The sequence below is a fragment of the Gossypium raimondii genome, chromosome 12, assembly GCF_025698545.1.
Source record: "Gossypium raimondii isolate GPD5lz chromosome 12, ASM2569854v1, whole genome shotgun sequence".
Taxonomy (NCBI): domain Eukaryota; kingdom Viridiplantae; phylum Streptophyta; class Magnoliopsida; order Malvales; family Malvaceae; genus Gossypium; species Gossypium raimondii.
Window position 1 is genome coordinate 8,310,384 of NC_068576.1, and position 11,634 is coordinate 8,322,017.

An 11,634-nucleotide genomic window follows, 5' to 3' on the forward strand; every position below is an offset into this window, starting at 1 on the left:
AACTTATAAAAATATAAAAGAATTCATAATTTTTTTACATTTTAATAAGTTTATGTAAATTTTAATATTTTAATATTTTATTTTTATATTTTTAATGATTTTTAATGATTTTAATCATTTTATGATAAAATATTATATTAAACCGTAAGTCATTACTTGTTACCATCTCGATTAGTTCATCAATTTATTTTAATAGTTAATGTGGTCAATAATCGTTAATGAAGGGTTTAATTTATTATTTTAGTTTACGACAATAGCTTAATTAGGTGTGAATTTAATATAGGGGCTTAATTAGTTTTGTGCATTTTCGTAAGGCCTTTTTTACATATAAGCCAATTTACAATATACTATTAATAAAACCCCGACTAAATTGGTGTTACGAGTTAATCGGATACGAACTCGTTAAAAATTATAAAATGCATCTTTGTAATTAAAATAAATCATATTATTCAAGAGTATTTTAGTCTTCTCATTTTAACAAAACCAAGAAAAATATGAATACATTGAGATTTAAACCGTGCTAATTAAATTAGTAAAACCTTAAATTTATCACTCAACCAAAGCTTATATATATATATATATATATATATATATATTATACATGTTTTTATTATGTACAATTTACTATCTCCACTAGTTGTACATCTATACTTACTATTAATAAAACCCCTAAGCGAGTTGGCGTGAGGGTTAACCGAGTACCACATTGATTAGAAAATTACAAAATATCATACCGTAATTAAAATAAGCCATATTATTTAAGGGTATTTTAGTCTTTTATTTTAACAAAATCAAAAAAAATATATACAATGAAATTTGAACTAGCGTAAATTAGATTAATAAAATTTTAAATTTACCTCTCAACCAAATATTTCATTATTTACATTTATCTTCCGCATACTGTATTCTAGTTTTAAAAAAATTCCTACTAATCCTGTTTGCAATTAAAAAAAGAAACTCTTTTAATGAAACATTGTGGAAACTTAAAAGATACGGTTTTAGATAGTCATAAAGAAAATCAATAAGAAATGGAACAATTAAAGCCCAATCCTTGATTGTAGCCCAGCCTAAAGCAGTCAATTTTCAGTTTGGACTCTCGTTTTTTCTATTTCATTCTCTCATTTTATTTTTGCTTGTTATACACTAATTATCAGTAATTAATCTCTGTTTAAGCTTTGTCTAATCCAAATTAAACTACTCTCTCATAATAAGCTATAAATATCCTCCTTTTCTGATACAAACCATTTCATTTTTTTGAAGATGATGTCTCCAAGGCCAATCTCTGAGGTTCGCGGATCGTCTAATTTCAGGTATGTGTTAAAATAAAATAAATCTCTCATTCTGTTTTTTTTTTTTTTTCAATTTTCAATTTGATTTTTTAGAACCCTAGCTTTTCTGTTGGTTTTCTAGAAGAAATGACATTTGTGGAGGAATTAGAAATTTGAATCTTACGTTTATTTGTGGAGTTTAGGTCAACTGCATTTCTTGCCTTCAAAGTGATATGCTAAGGTTCAAGTTTCCGCTTTTCCAGCATTTTCTGGCCAACTCAACAGTGCCCTTACTTTGTTTTAGCGACTAGCGTGTTTAGCATTACTAAACTGAATAATCATCTCTACCAGTGTTGCGTACTTCTATGTAGTTTATGGGAAATTTTAGCTTAGTTTAGCTAAAGTATTGTTCTAAAAGGCGTAATCATTGAGGTATTAAACTTTTGATAATGATTTTCTGTTTAGAGATTAAAATAAATGTTCTCATATATTTATAAATACTAATAAAATACATTTGAAACCCTGTTATATGACTATATGTTCATATACTTGTATATAAATTAATTGTATTATATTTTAGTTTTCTAGATCTTAGATGATGTTGCCATTAATTATTTTTACCTGTAGGCAAACTCCTCTGCAGATAATCCACATTGTTGGGAACTTCTTGAGAATATGGTCAGTTTACTCCACGTATCGGTACCTGACCCAGACCGGAGCTTCAGTGATACTTTTTATCTTCAGTTGTCTGGTTCCCTCATCTATCTTATTTTTACTCTTGCAAAAGCCTTGGAAGGGAAGATCACTCTCAAATACACAGGTTAAGTAGAGTTGCTTCTTTTCCTGAGGAAGATAATAACAATTGGAAGAAAGAGTGCTCACTTGTATCTTTTTCCTTAATTTTTCCTTTTTGAAGTCTCTTTTAATTTGCAGGTTGTTCCTTCTGTAATTAATGGTGCTATAACAGCTTTATATTTCATCTTGTGGGGAAAAGGGCTTAAATCTTGTGGACCACTTAGGTGTGTTTCTGGCGCCTTAAACATTCTTTCTTATTTCTGTTTATGGTTACATGTCTCAAACATCATAGTTTGGTTAGATTGGGCATATAAGATGGTATTGTATATTTGAAACCTTGTCTGATTTATAAAAACAATTTAATTTGCTATATATTTATTTGTTGAGTTTATGAGAAACCCCTATGCTTTCAACCTCCTATTTATAGGAATCTTGAAAGTTTCTCTTTCCATTTTAATTATTTATATTTGTGCAAAATGCGTATAAATGTCTTATTGTAGTGCCAAATCTGAAGGTGGAAATGGGGGAGAAAAATCTCTTGCCCTTGCTTGGACAGTTCCAGACATGATCCCTTTTTGATTTGTTGCTAGAAAGGTGCAACTTTCACAAATTCTAAACTCCAAGCCTTTTGAAACATTTGTGTAAAAAATTGGCAAGGATGCACTTAATAGGCCTTATATGATGTTATAGGCTATTGGTTTTGGGCTAGATGTTTGATGCAATATCACGCAATTTTGTTTTAATTTGAACTGTGTGAAACTTTCTTTTATTGCGGTCTTTGCCACCACTTCCCTGCTACTAAAAGGAAAAAAATGTAAAAATGGAAGTTGTTAACAGCCCAAGAATATTTGATAGTTGTTGCATTAGCCTCTCTATACAATCCCGGGCATCATAACCTGAACTTAAGATTCATGAGCGTAATGATCTTTCCACCTTTTATAGCGTGTTATGATTGACTCCTAGGTTCTCTTGACGTGATTTTATCCATATGAAGCTTTAAATGGTACCCATGGCTATATGAATTTTCATTTTATTTTTTCTCTAGAGCTATATTGGCGGAGTATTCTGGTGCTGTTCTTGGAGTATTATCTGCAGTATTGTATGGTAGAAGAGGCCATCTCTGGAAAAAGGTAAACACATTGAACTACAATGTATAGCTAATTCGACTTCTTTTTTTTTTTAATTCATGTAAAACAGATTTGTACCTCTGTTTTCTGGGGCTGCCTTACCTTCAGAAGTAGTTGAACTCACATTGGTCTTATTTCTGTATCTATTTAGAATTGAAATCAGTGGTACCATTAGAAATTAGAATAAAATTTTATATGTGCTCAGCATCAACATTAATGGATGAAATATCTGATGTCTTTTCTTCCGGTTTCCCAGGTTGGTGGGCTTATTGCAATGTTGGCATCTTTTTATTTCTTATCTCAAGGCTGGGCGTTGGCAACACTTTCTCCATTCTATATCCTCTCATAGGCCTTCCTCAAATCTAGGATGTTACAATGCAATAGGCTAGCTGTTTAGTATCACCTTATTTGATTTTTCTCTGTAATCTCTAAACAGATTATCTTTTTATTCTTGTTCTGATTATTCTAGTTTGATTTGATAAACTTAACTAAAAAATACCATTCAAAGACAGCCTCGATTCAGAGGTTCAGACTGAACAAGTATTGGGCATGAGTAAAATGATGGTTCCCATCTTGGCTGGAATCTTATCAGCTCTGAGAAGGGTGATTGCGAGGCGGGTTTCACTCAAGGTATTGATGTTAATGCATCTGAAGTTATCTTCTAGCCTTTTTGTCAACTGAAAACCATCAGCTACTAGCCCCCAACCCCCTCAATATTGCAAACTATTTTTTAAAAAGAAAAAAAAAACTGTAAGATAATTTTGTATTGTTGTCATTCTCTGCCTTTAGAATCAACTGAAAAGGCGGCTTCATGCGATAACCATTGCTTCTGCAACTTCTTTTCTATTCCCCGTGGCCATGTGGGACTTAATCATAGTAAGGTTTCTATTGTTCTATTCATTCTTGTAATTTCATTGAGTATACATGTTTAGTTTCATCTCTTGTATCTTAGCTTGTTTGACAATTTTTGTTCTTTCCTCTGCATAAATTGAACACTTCAGGGATCTTCTGATAGCAATATGGAACTTCCATTTTCTGCCTGGGCTTTTCTGAGTACAGTTCTTTTTGGAATAATATTGGTATTCTACGTTGACAGCATCGCAGAGGAGAAGTATGACAGTAACTAAAGCAGTTCTATGGTTTTTGTGATTTTTCTAGTTTTGAAGAGCCTGTTGCGTTATTTCGTCAAAATGTTTAGACTTGTGCATATATAATGTGCTAGAACACTCAGTTCTACATTCCCTTTGCATCCTTTTTATCTATTGTAGGTTCTGCATGGTCTAATTCAAGTAATACTATTCTTTTTTCTTTTATTTTTGGAAAATAAAAGATGCAAGGGATGTTTTTTTGTCAGTGGTAATTTTGCATGGATAACTTCCATTTATTTCAGCTTTAAGCATTTCAACTTAAAACAGTGTAAGACATATATAACTGCAACTGCTTCATCTGTTGATAGGTTGCATATGGTTTTCTCTTCTCCAAGACATTTAATGGCAGCTGCAGGATGCATAATTGTCATGGAGATTGCTTACAAAATGGACTTCTCCTTGGCAGGCTTTTTAATTTGTTCCTCAATATTAGGCATTGGTATGTTAACTTTTTCTTCATTTTTCTTGAAGTGAATGAACCATGGATAAAGAAGGGTGCATCTCCTTTGGAGTGTTTTTTTTCCCCTTTTGATCAAAATGGCAATGCATTCATCTCTAAACACATAGGAAGGAATTTCATATGGAGGTTTCTTTTTTAAATCATAATTTTTCAAGAAGCTGGAGGTTCAAGTCTTCACACACAATTGGCATCCTTTCATCTCTACCACATCTTGTTGAATATAGACTATTATGGCTTTGAAAACATATTAGATGATAAAGAAATCTTATTGTACTTCCCTTATCTCTATTCACTTTTCAATATTTCCCATGAAGGAGCTCGTTTTCATGTTTGTTTTTGCAGTAAAATTTGGTTTTCTTAACTCATTGCTGAAATTTCTGGAAAATGCTGCAAAAATCTTCAATGCAAAGCAATAAAAATAAACTCTCCTTGATTTTGGCCCTTGACATGAAACATGTGCAAGTTTACCATAAGCAATGTTTTTGTGCCTAAATTTCAAGAGATCTTATGTTTGATTCTCCCTAAATTTGTAGGGATATATGAGGCAACTACCTTGGAACGTGGTAGGAAAGATTCTCTTCAAAAACCAGAAATATCAAATGGGATGTTGGATGATGAACTTGAGATGCCTTCTCTTCCGACTTAATTTGTGCAATTCTGGTGTGTGCAGAATGTTCTTGTGTACATGTCAAACTCCTTGGTCTTTCTATTCCCCGTTTTTATGAAAGCATAATATTGCATGGCTGTGGTTTTGGGTGGGTAGTATGAAGTGACTTTGATCGGTTCATTCTAATACATGAAACTGCTCAATGATGATGTTGGTAGGCAGTAGTTGGTTTCAGTAAAATATTATGTGTTCTGAATGATGGACTTAAATTTACTAATTCAAAAACAGGGATATAGACTTGGCTAGATATAGTTTGAGACTTAAGTAGCCAGTCAAAGATACTTCTTTGAGTTATTTTCATCAGTTCAAAATGTTTCGGGGGGGAGGGGTGAATAAGACTTGGCCTCTAAGCTGGTGGATACATTCACCAAAAAAAACACCCGGGGGGTAGTATTGGAAGAGCATCTGACCATACTTTTGTGGCAGTGAATGGCTTTTGCTGACTATTCTACCTTTTTTGTGCAGTGACAACCTAGGGTTTACGCATGAACAAGTAATTTTCTTGCAGCATTTATTGTGAAGATGTTGATTTTGTTACCCTTAGTTATTGGGCATGATGGGTAATAAACCTCATTGCTTTAATCAGTTTCCAGCCAGGTACCCCCCCTGCCCACATTCTTTATTTGTCAAAATGGTATAACATCTGAGCCAATCGTTGAACTGATGGTTTGGACCCAAGTGTAGCATTTAACAGGATCCATCGTTGTAAAAGTGTTTCAAATATTACTTTTCATTTATAGTTTATAACTACCCGTTTATAGTTTACAACTACCCATAGGCAAGATTATGTTTTGTAGTTGTCCTCAAAGGATTCTACGGATTATTTCTACAGCTTACGGTTCAGTTTTTTTATCAACAAAAACTCAGTGTTAAGAGACTGGTCGTTCTATTTTTATCTCAGACGGCTTTTGCTAATTGATGAAATTCGGTTCCTTTTGATAGATAAGAGACTTCTGCTTTGAAGTCTGATGTGTTTGGACTTTTGTTTTGGAATGTTTCGGACTGTTGGCATTATGGCACGTAAATGCTTGGGTGTAGCTTGGCAAAAGAAAATGGAACCTAGGATTTGTATGAATCTGTTTTATGATCTTTATGTGATTGCATTGCTGGTAATACAATCTTCATTCATCTTGATTGATTAGTCATTGGTAACTGCTGGTGACTTTCTTTTCCTGTCGTTTCACTCTCGAGAGATTATCGGAAGAAACTTGAAAAAGAAAAAGGGGAGTTGCTGTTTTACTGGTTACCTAACATATTTGCCTGCCGGCAATAGTAGCGGAATTTGAATAGTTTTGTGTTTTTATGGTAAAAAATTGTGTTTAAAAATTTATATATTTGTAATTTATGTTAAAACATTTGATACATTGATCATTTTTTATTCTTACTTATGGTAATGCGCACATATGTTATCTTGTTTATAAATTGTTACTATATGGTCATATATCTTTCTTCAAATAAACAACTCTATGAGAATGATAATGTTTTATGCCTCACGAAACTCTTGCTAACGAAACATAAATAGTTACCCTAGTTAAATTTATTATTATGGGCTAAATTTAAAGGAAACAATAAAATAAAAAGGTTGCCCAAACTTAAATTTCTAATAGATATAAGATTTTTCTTAAAAATAGATAAACGTTTTTCTTTGTTGAAATCTAATCTAGTATGTATGCTATAGAAGGGTTTGGTTTGGCAACCCATAACCTTTTCAAATTATTTCTTGTTTGTAACAGGTTTTTTATTATTATTGCGAATTATATAATTGTATCATGTCTAATGTTATTGGATATCCTAATTCATTATCCAAAACCAGAGAGCAAACTTATAACGGGAATGTCCTATAAATATTATAGATTAGAATGTATAGCCGGTGGATTTCATACTGTGAACGCTGCTCAAAAGATCAACAATTAATTATAAAAACTTTATTAAAGGATGAACCGTCATATGGTTATTTAATTATTATTTTAAACTATTAAAATATAATATCTATAATTATTTTAATTTTCCACAAGTAAATTCTCCTAAAAGTAATGTACTACATATATAAATATGTATTTCTCATATTCATATATATTTGTTTCATTTTAAAATATTATTTTCTTTATTTAACAACGATTTTTGCTATGACTATTTAGAATACCATCACAGCCTATTGCCGAAACATAACGATTCCAAATTGAAGCTATCTTAACTTCGTTAAAAAAGGGAAAGGTAACCATTAAAGAATTGCTTTGTTAAACATCAAGAACAGGAGAAATTGATGTTTTTAATGATGTTCCAAGTTAAATCATAGAGATAACACAATTGTTCCAAATTGTTGAATTTGCTAAAACACAGTAAATATCAGTGCATTTTATGCCTGTCATCTGCAGCAGTTTTTGCAACTGCTTTGGTAACAAAATGAGTAACAATTCCAATGGGACAAAACAGCAGACAAAGAGAAACCGAATGCCGAGTCTCGATTTGGTTTTGCAGTCCATCCTGAAAAACCTGCCTGGAATTGAAGAGCGGAACAAAATGGTCAGAACTCTGCAGTTCAAACTGTTAATTCGTGTAAGCATGAAATCGTGAGAGATACACATACCTTGCAGCAAAGAGATCTACAGCCAATAAATGAATCCATGCAGAAGCTAATGTCATTTCACTGGAGAACATTTTGGCCATACCAGATAGCTAAAACTCGGTGTGACAACAGAAAAAACCGTAAAGATTTGCGGTCATTGTTGACAATTGTATACATCTAAAACAAACTAAAGAGAGATCATATCATGTAAGTGTTGGTAAACATGTACCTCTGGCAGCCAGTATTTACTAGCAAACATCAGCTTTAATGTATCAGGCGTCCATGACAGGTACAGCAGATATGCATACAGAAGCCCGAGCACAATAAAAGGGACGCTACTTTCCATAGACTTTTTAGTCTGCATTCATAGTTGTGTGCATGCCAAACACATCAGTTCCCCAAGAAATATAGCACGACTCAAAATATTTTACGTGAATCATTGAAACAAAGACGAGATTTTTAAGACTATAAGGCAGCATAAGCAAAATGGTGCAAATCACAACAGGTTAACCAAAACTTCTCCCTCCATTAAGGTTATTATGTAAGTCAGAAAACACAGATAAACAATGACCCCAACAAGGAAACATTGAATGAAAAGCTTTTGTTCCGACTGAATTTGCACCAACCTATTCATAAAGTTCAGATTCCAAAGCTATACATGGCAAAGAGGAAGTCAAAATAAGTAGAAGAGAATAATGTAAATGAGATTTCCCTAGTACTGACTAGAAACTTACCAATTCAGATTTCGGAGCAAAAACCATAAGAGTATAGAATGGAAGAACCGCTGCGGTTCCCAAGGTAAATACGCTGCTAGCAATTTGTGAAGTTGGCAACCCTGTAAAAGTGTAAGCATATGCCAGTTAGGAAGAATAAAAGAAAATGCTTAGCAATGTTGACTTCTTTCAATATTTCATCGATCAAAATTATATGGTATTTAAGAGGATATATTGTGTACATGCTACAATAAGGACATTTAGATTGCACTCAGTATAAGCATACTTAGCATAAACCACTGATGGGTGCAAGTTGGACATTAGTAAACATTAAGGCAGCAGCACAAAGAAAGAACTAATCCAACAGCCTAGCACAAATTGGCAGAGGCAGAACAAAGGAAACAGTAACTGATCTGTCCAAATTAGACCTTTTCACAACCTTTCAGCAGCAATAACTTATACAGGAAACAAAAACATATGGAACAAGCCTCTAGCATATGCCAGACTTCTCAATTGGCAACCTATGTCAAAAAAATAAAAAAAAAGGATCAATTTCTTTTTCTTCACTCTTTTCTGCACATGGTCACTAATATTTCTTTTTTCTAGTAATATACTGGTTTCTGCTACATTCTATAAGTGAGGAGCCAAAAAGACAACAACATGAAAGGACCTAACGCAAATAAACTTTGCTAGCAGATGGATGCTAGGAATTGATCAAAAGTCCTACTAGACTTCAACAGCCAAAAGAGTATATTCACAGAAATCCTAGAGGTTACATCATGTTAAGGATAACTAGCATTAGAAGGACCATGGTGAGGCTGCAAAGAAGAATGTAAGAGTAAGACACTCTCCCAGATGGTGGAACTCCTGTTTAAAGATAGTGAATGATTCACACAATTTTGACCATGTGACGTGCATGAAAACTAGAAACTATTAAAGCAAAAATGTAAAGCAGTATGTGAAATTCTACTGAAAAGTAAGCGCTAAAAGGAATTACATGAAGCTTGTACTTCAAAGCTTTTTCTAAAGGGAATAAATGTAGAAACTTTTTGTCTAATAACAAGTCTTGTTCCTCTAGCAAAACTCCATTCATCAAGTAAGCCAGCTCCAATTCTTGCTTGCTGGCTGGGATGATCTGTGGTCCTGATTTTGAGAGCAGAAGTGAATCTTTGGTCCACTTCCACATTACGGTGAAGATTACCTGGCTGCCCAAATTGACTAATCTAAAAGAAACAAACCCCAAATTTAAGGATATCTCTTTAGCTTTAAGGTTAAATAGAAAATTGTCAAAATGTTAATAAGCAGCATAATTACACAAATCCACTAAGTCCACCATGCTCTGATAATAAATAACATGAGAGACAAGCAATTAAAGAAAACAGACCATATTTAATTTTGACTCATAGTATTCCCTTATATTATGGGAAATTATATACTTCTTTTTCCTCATAAAATTCATTACCAACCCTTAAATCGAAGGAAGGACGCGCTCAAACGCTCATCCTCCTCATTGCTGCAATAGCAACTGTGCCAACTGAGGTAAGACTAAATTCGTTGACAAAAAGGAAAATTTAGAGAAACCAACAGACGAAAAAAAAAAACAAGGGAAAGCATAGACTTCAGAATGAGAATTTATATGACAGTATAATTATTTTAAAAGGTTAACTGCAGTTTTCAGTATGCTTTAATACAATCAAACTTCTAATATGTCAATTGAGCAGGCTAAAACATGGTGAAAGTTAATGTCCATCATGCAGATCATAAAAACTCCCTTAATTTCATTTCTAATACTGACAAAGCCTAAAGTCTTCCCTTTTTTTTTTCAACAAACCATTAATTCTCCACAATACTAAGCCATAGCCCACATCTCAGAATTAGCAGAAACTAGACTGATATGTACCCATGAAATGACCAAATTTATTATACCAAAATAAAAATAAATAAGCATCTAATAGTTCTTTTCATTTAAAGCTCTTTTATCATCAACATTACAAATTAAACTACAAAAGACAGAAACTTCCAGCAACACCCAGATTAAGAAACCAATCAAAAAACTTCAGAAGTCTCAAAAGGTTTTTTTTTTTTAGAAAAAAAAGAAGAATAAAAGAAGTAAGGTGAAGAACATAACAAGGAAAAAAAAAGAAACAAAAACAAACCTTTGGTGAGATTAGAGGATGGGCAATGCAAGAAGAAAAGAACATGATGGCTGAAAAACTGAAGTGACCTTTAACAAAATCAACAGTAATGTCTTCTTCATGAGCTTTATGTAATACCCTATTGCCTACTAGTTGGTAATTAAAGCGTATACAACAAGGACTCTAAAAAGGGTGATGAGATTAAAAAACAAAAAAAATGAAATGAAAAATAAAAATGATGAAATTGGTAATGGTGTGGCGAGAAATTCCACTAAGAAGGACGCAGGCAAAAAGATGAAGGAAAGAGAAAATAGGGAAGTTTGAAGTATAAAGAATAGTTTATTTGTACTTTATTTGTGAGATTTTTAAAATAATTAATGGACCCGCAAATAGAGTAATAAAATATTTATGTTTAGATATAATTGTTGTTGAAGTAATTTAAAATTGTAAGTTTGGACGTATTTAAATATAGGTTAAATTATAAAATAGCCATTCAATTTATGAATGTGTTTTTGTTCTGGTCATCTAAGTTTAAAATTTTTCATTTTAGTTATTAACGTTTTCTAAGTTTAATATTTTGGTCACTTCTCTGTTGGCCTCTTTTTATGGGTACAATAACAAATTTAGCCATTCGATATCTATAGATTCTATTAATTTAGTCCCGATTCTAAAATAGATTCAACAAATTTAGCATTCAACTTTACACATTACGTTAATTTAGTTTTACTTCTTGAAAATTCAAAATTAAAAACAAA

General features: G+C 32.5%; 2 protein-coding genes across 4 annotated transcripts; one reads left to right on the forward strand and one right to left on the reverse strand.

Moving 5' to 3' along the window:
* Positions 1-1,143: 1,143 nt before the first annotated feature.
* LOC105763142 (uncharacterized) lies at positions 1,144-6,867 on the forward strand. 3 transcript variants are annotated; one of them, XM_012581251.2, is made up of 11 exons: positions 1,144-1,310; positions 1,896-2,088; positions 2,185-2,287; positions 3,109-3,193; positions 3,447-3,525; positions 3,690-3,820; positions 3,980-4,066; positions 4,192-4,301; positions 4,647-4,777; positions 5,332-5,458; positions 5,931-6,867. In XM_012581251.2, the coding sequence occupies exons 2-10, from the start codon at positions 1,944-1,946 to the stop codon at positions 5,442-5,444; spliced, it is 984 nt and encodes a 327-aa protein (XP_012436705.1). In that variant the 5' UTR covers positions 1,144-1,310; positions 1,896-1,943; the 3' UTR covers positions 5,445-5,458; positions 5,931-6,867. The 3 variants fall into 3 exon arrangements, with proteins under 3 accessions (XP_012436705.1, XP_012436703.1, XP_012436704.1); XM_012581249.2 differs by having other exon boundaries at positions 2,202-2,287; positions 5,332-5,479; XM_012581250.2 differs by having other exon boundaries at positions 2,202-2,287.
* Positions 6,868-7,660: 793 nt separating this feature from the next.
* Positions 7,661-11,185, reverse strand: LOC105763143 (protein ABA DEFICIENT 4, chloroplastic). Its single transcript, XM_012581252.2, has 6 exons — positions 10,901-11,185; positions 9,742-9,967; positions 8,766-8,866; positions 8,261-8,389; positions 8,053-8,141; positions 7,661-7,962 (listed from the first exon to the last, which is right to left on the reverse strand). The coding sequence occupies exons 1-6, from the start codon at positions 10,943-10,945 to the stop codon at positions 7,812-7,814; spliced, it is 741 nt and encodes a 246-aa protein (XP_012436706.1). The 5' UTR covers positions 10,946-11,185; the 3' UTR covers positions 7,661-7,811.
* Between the last annotated feature and the right edge of the window lie 449 nt (positions 11,186-11,634).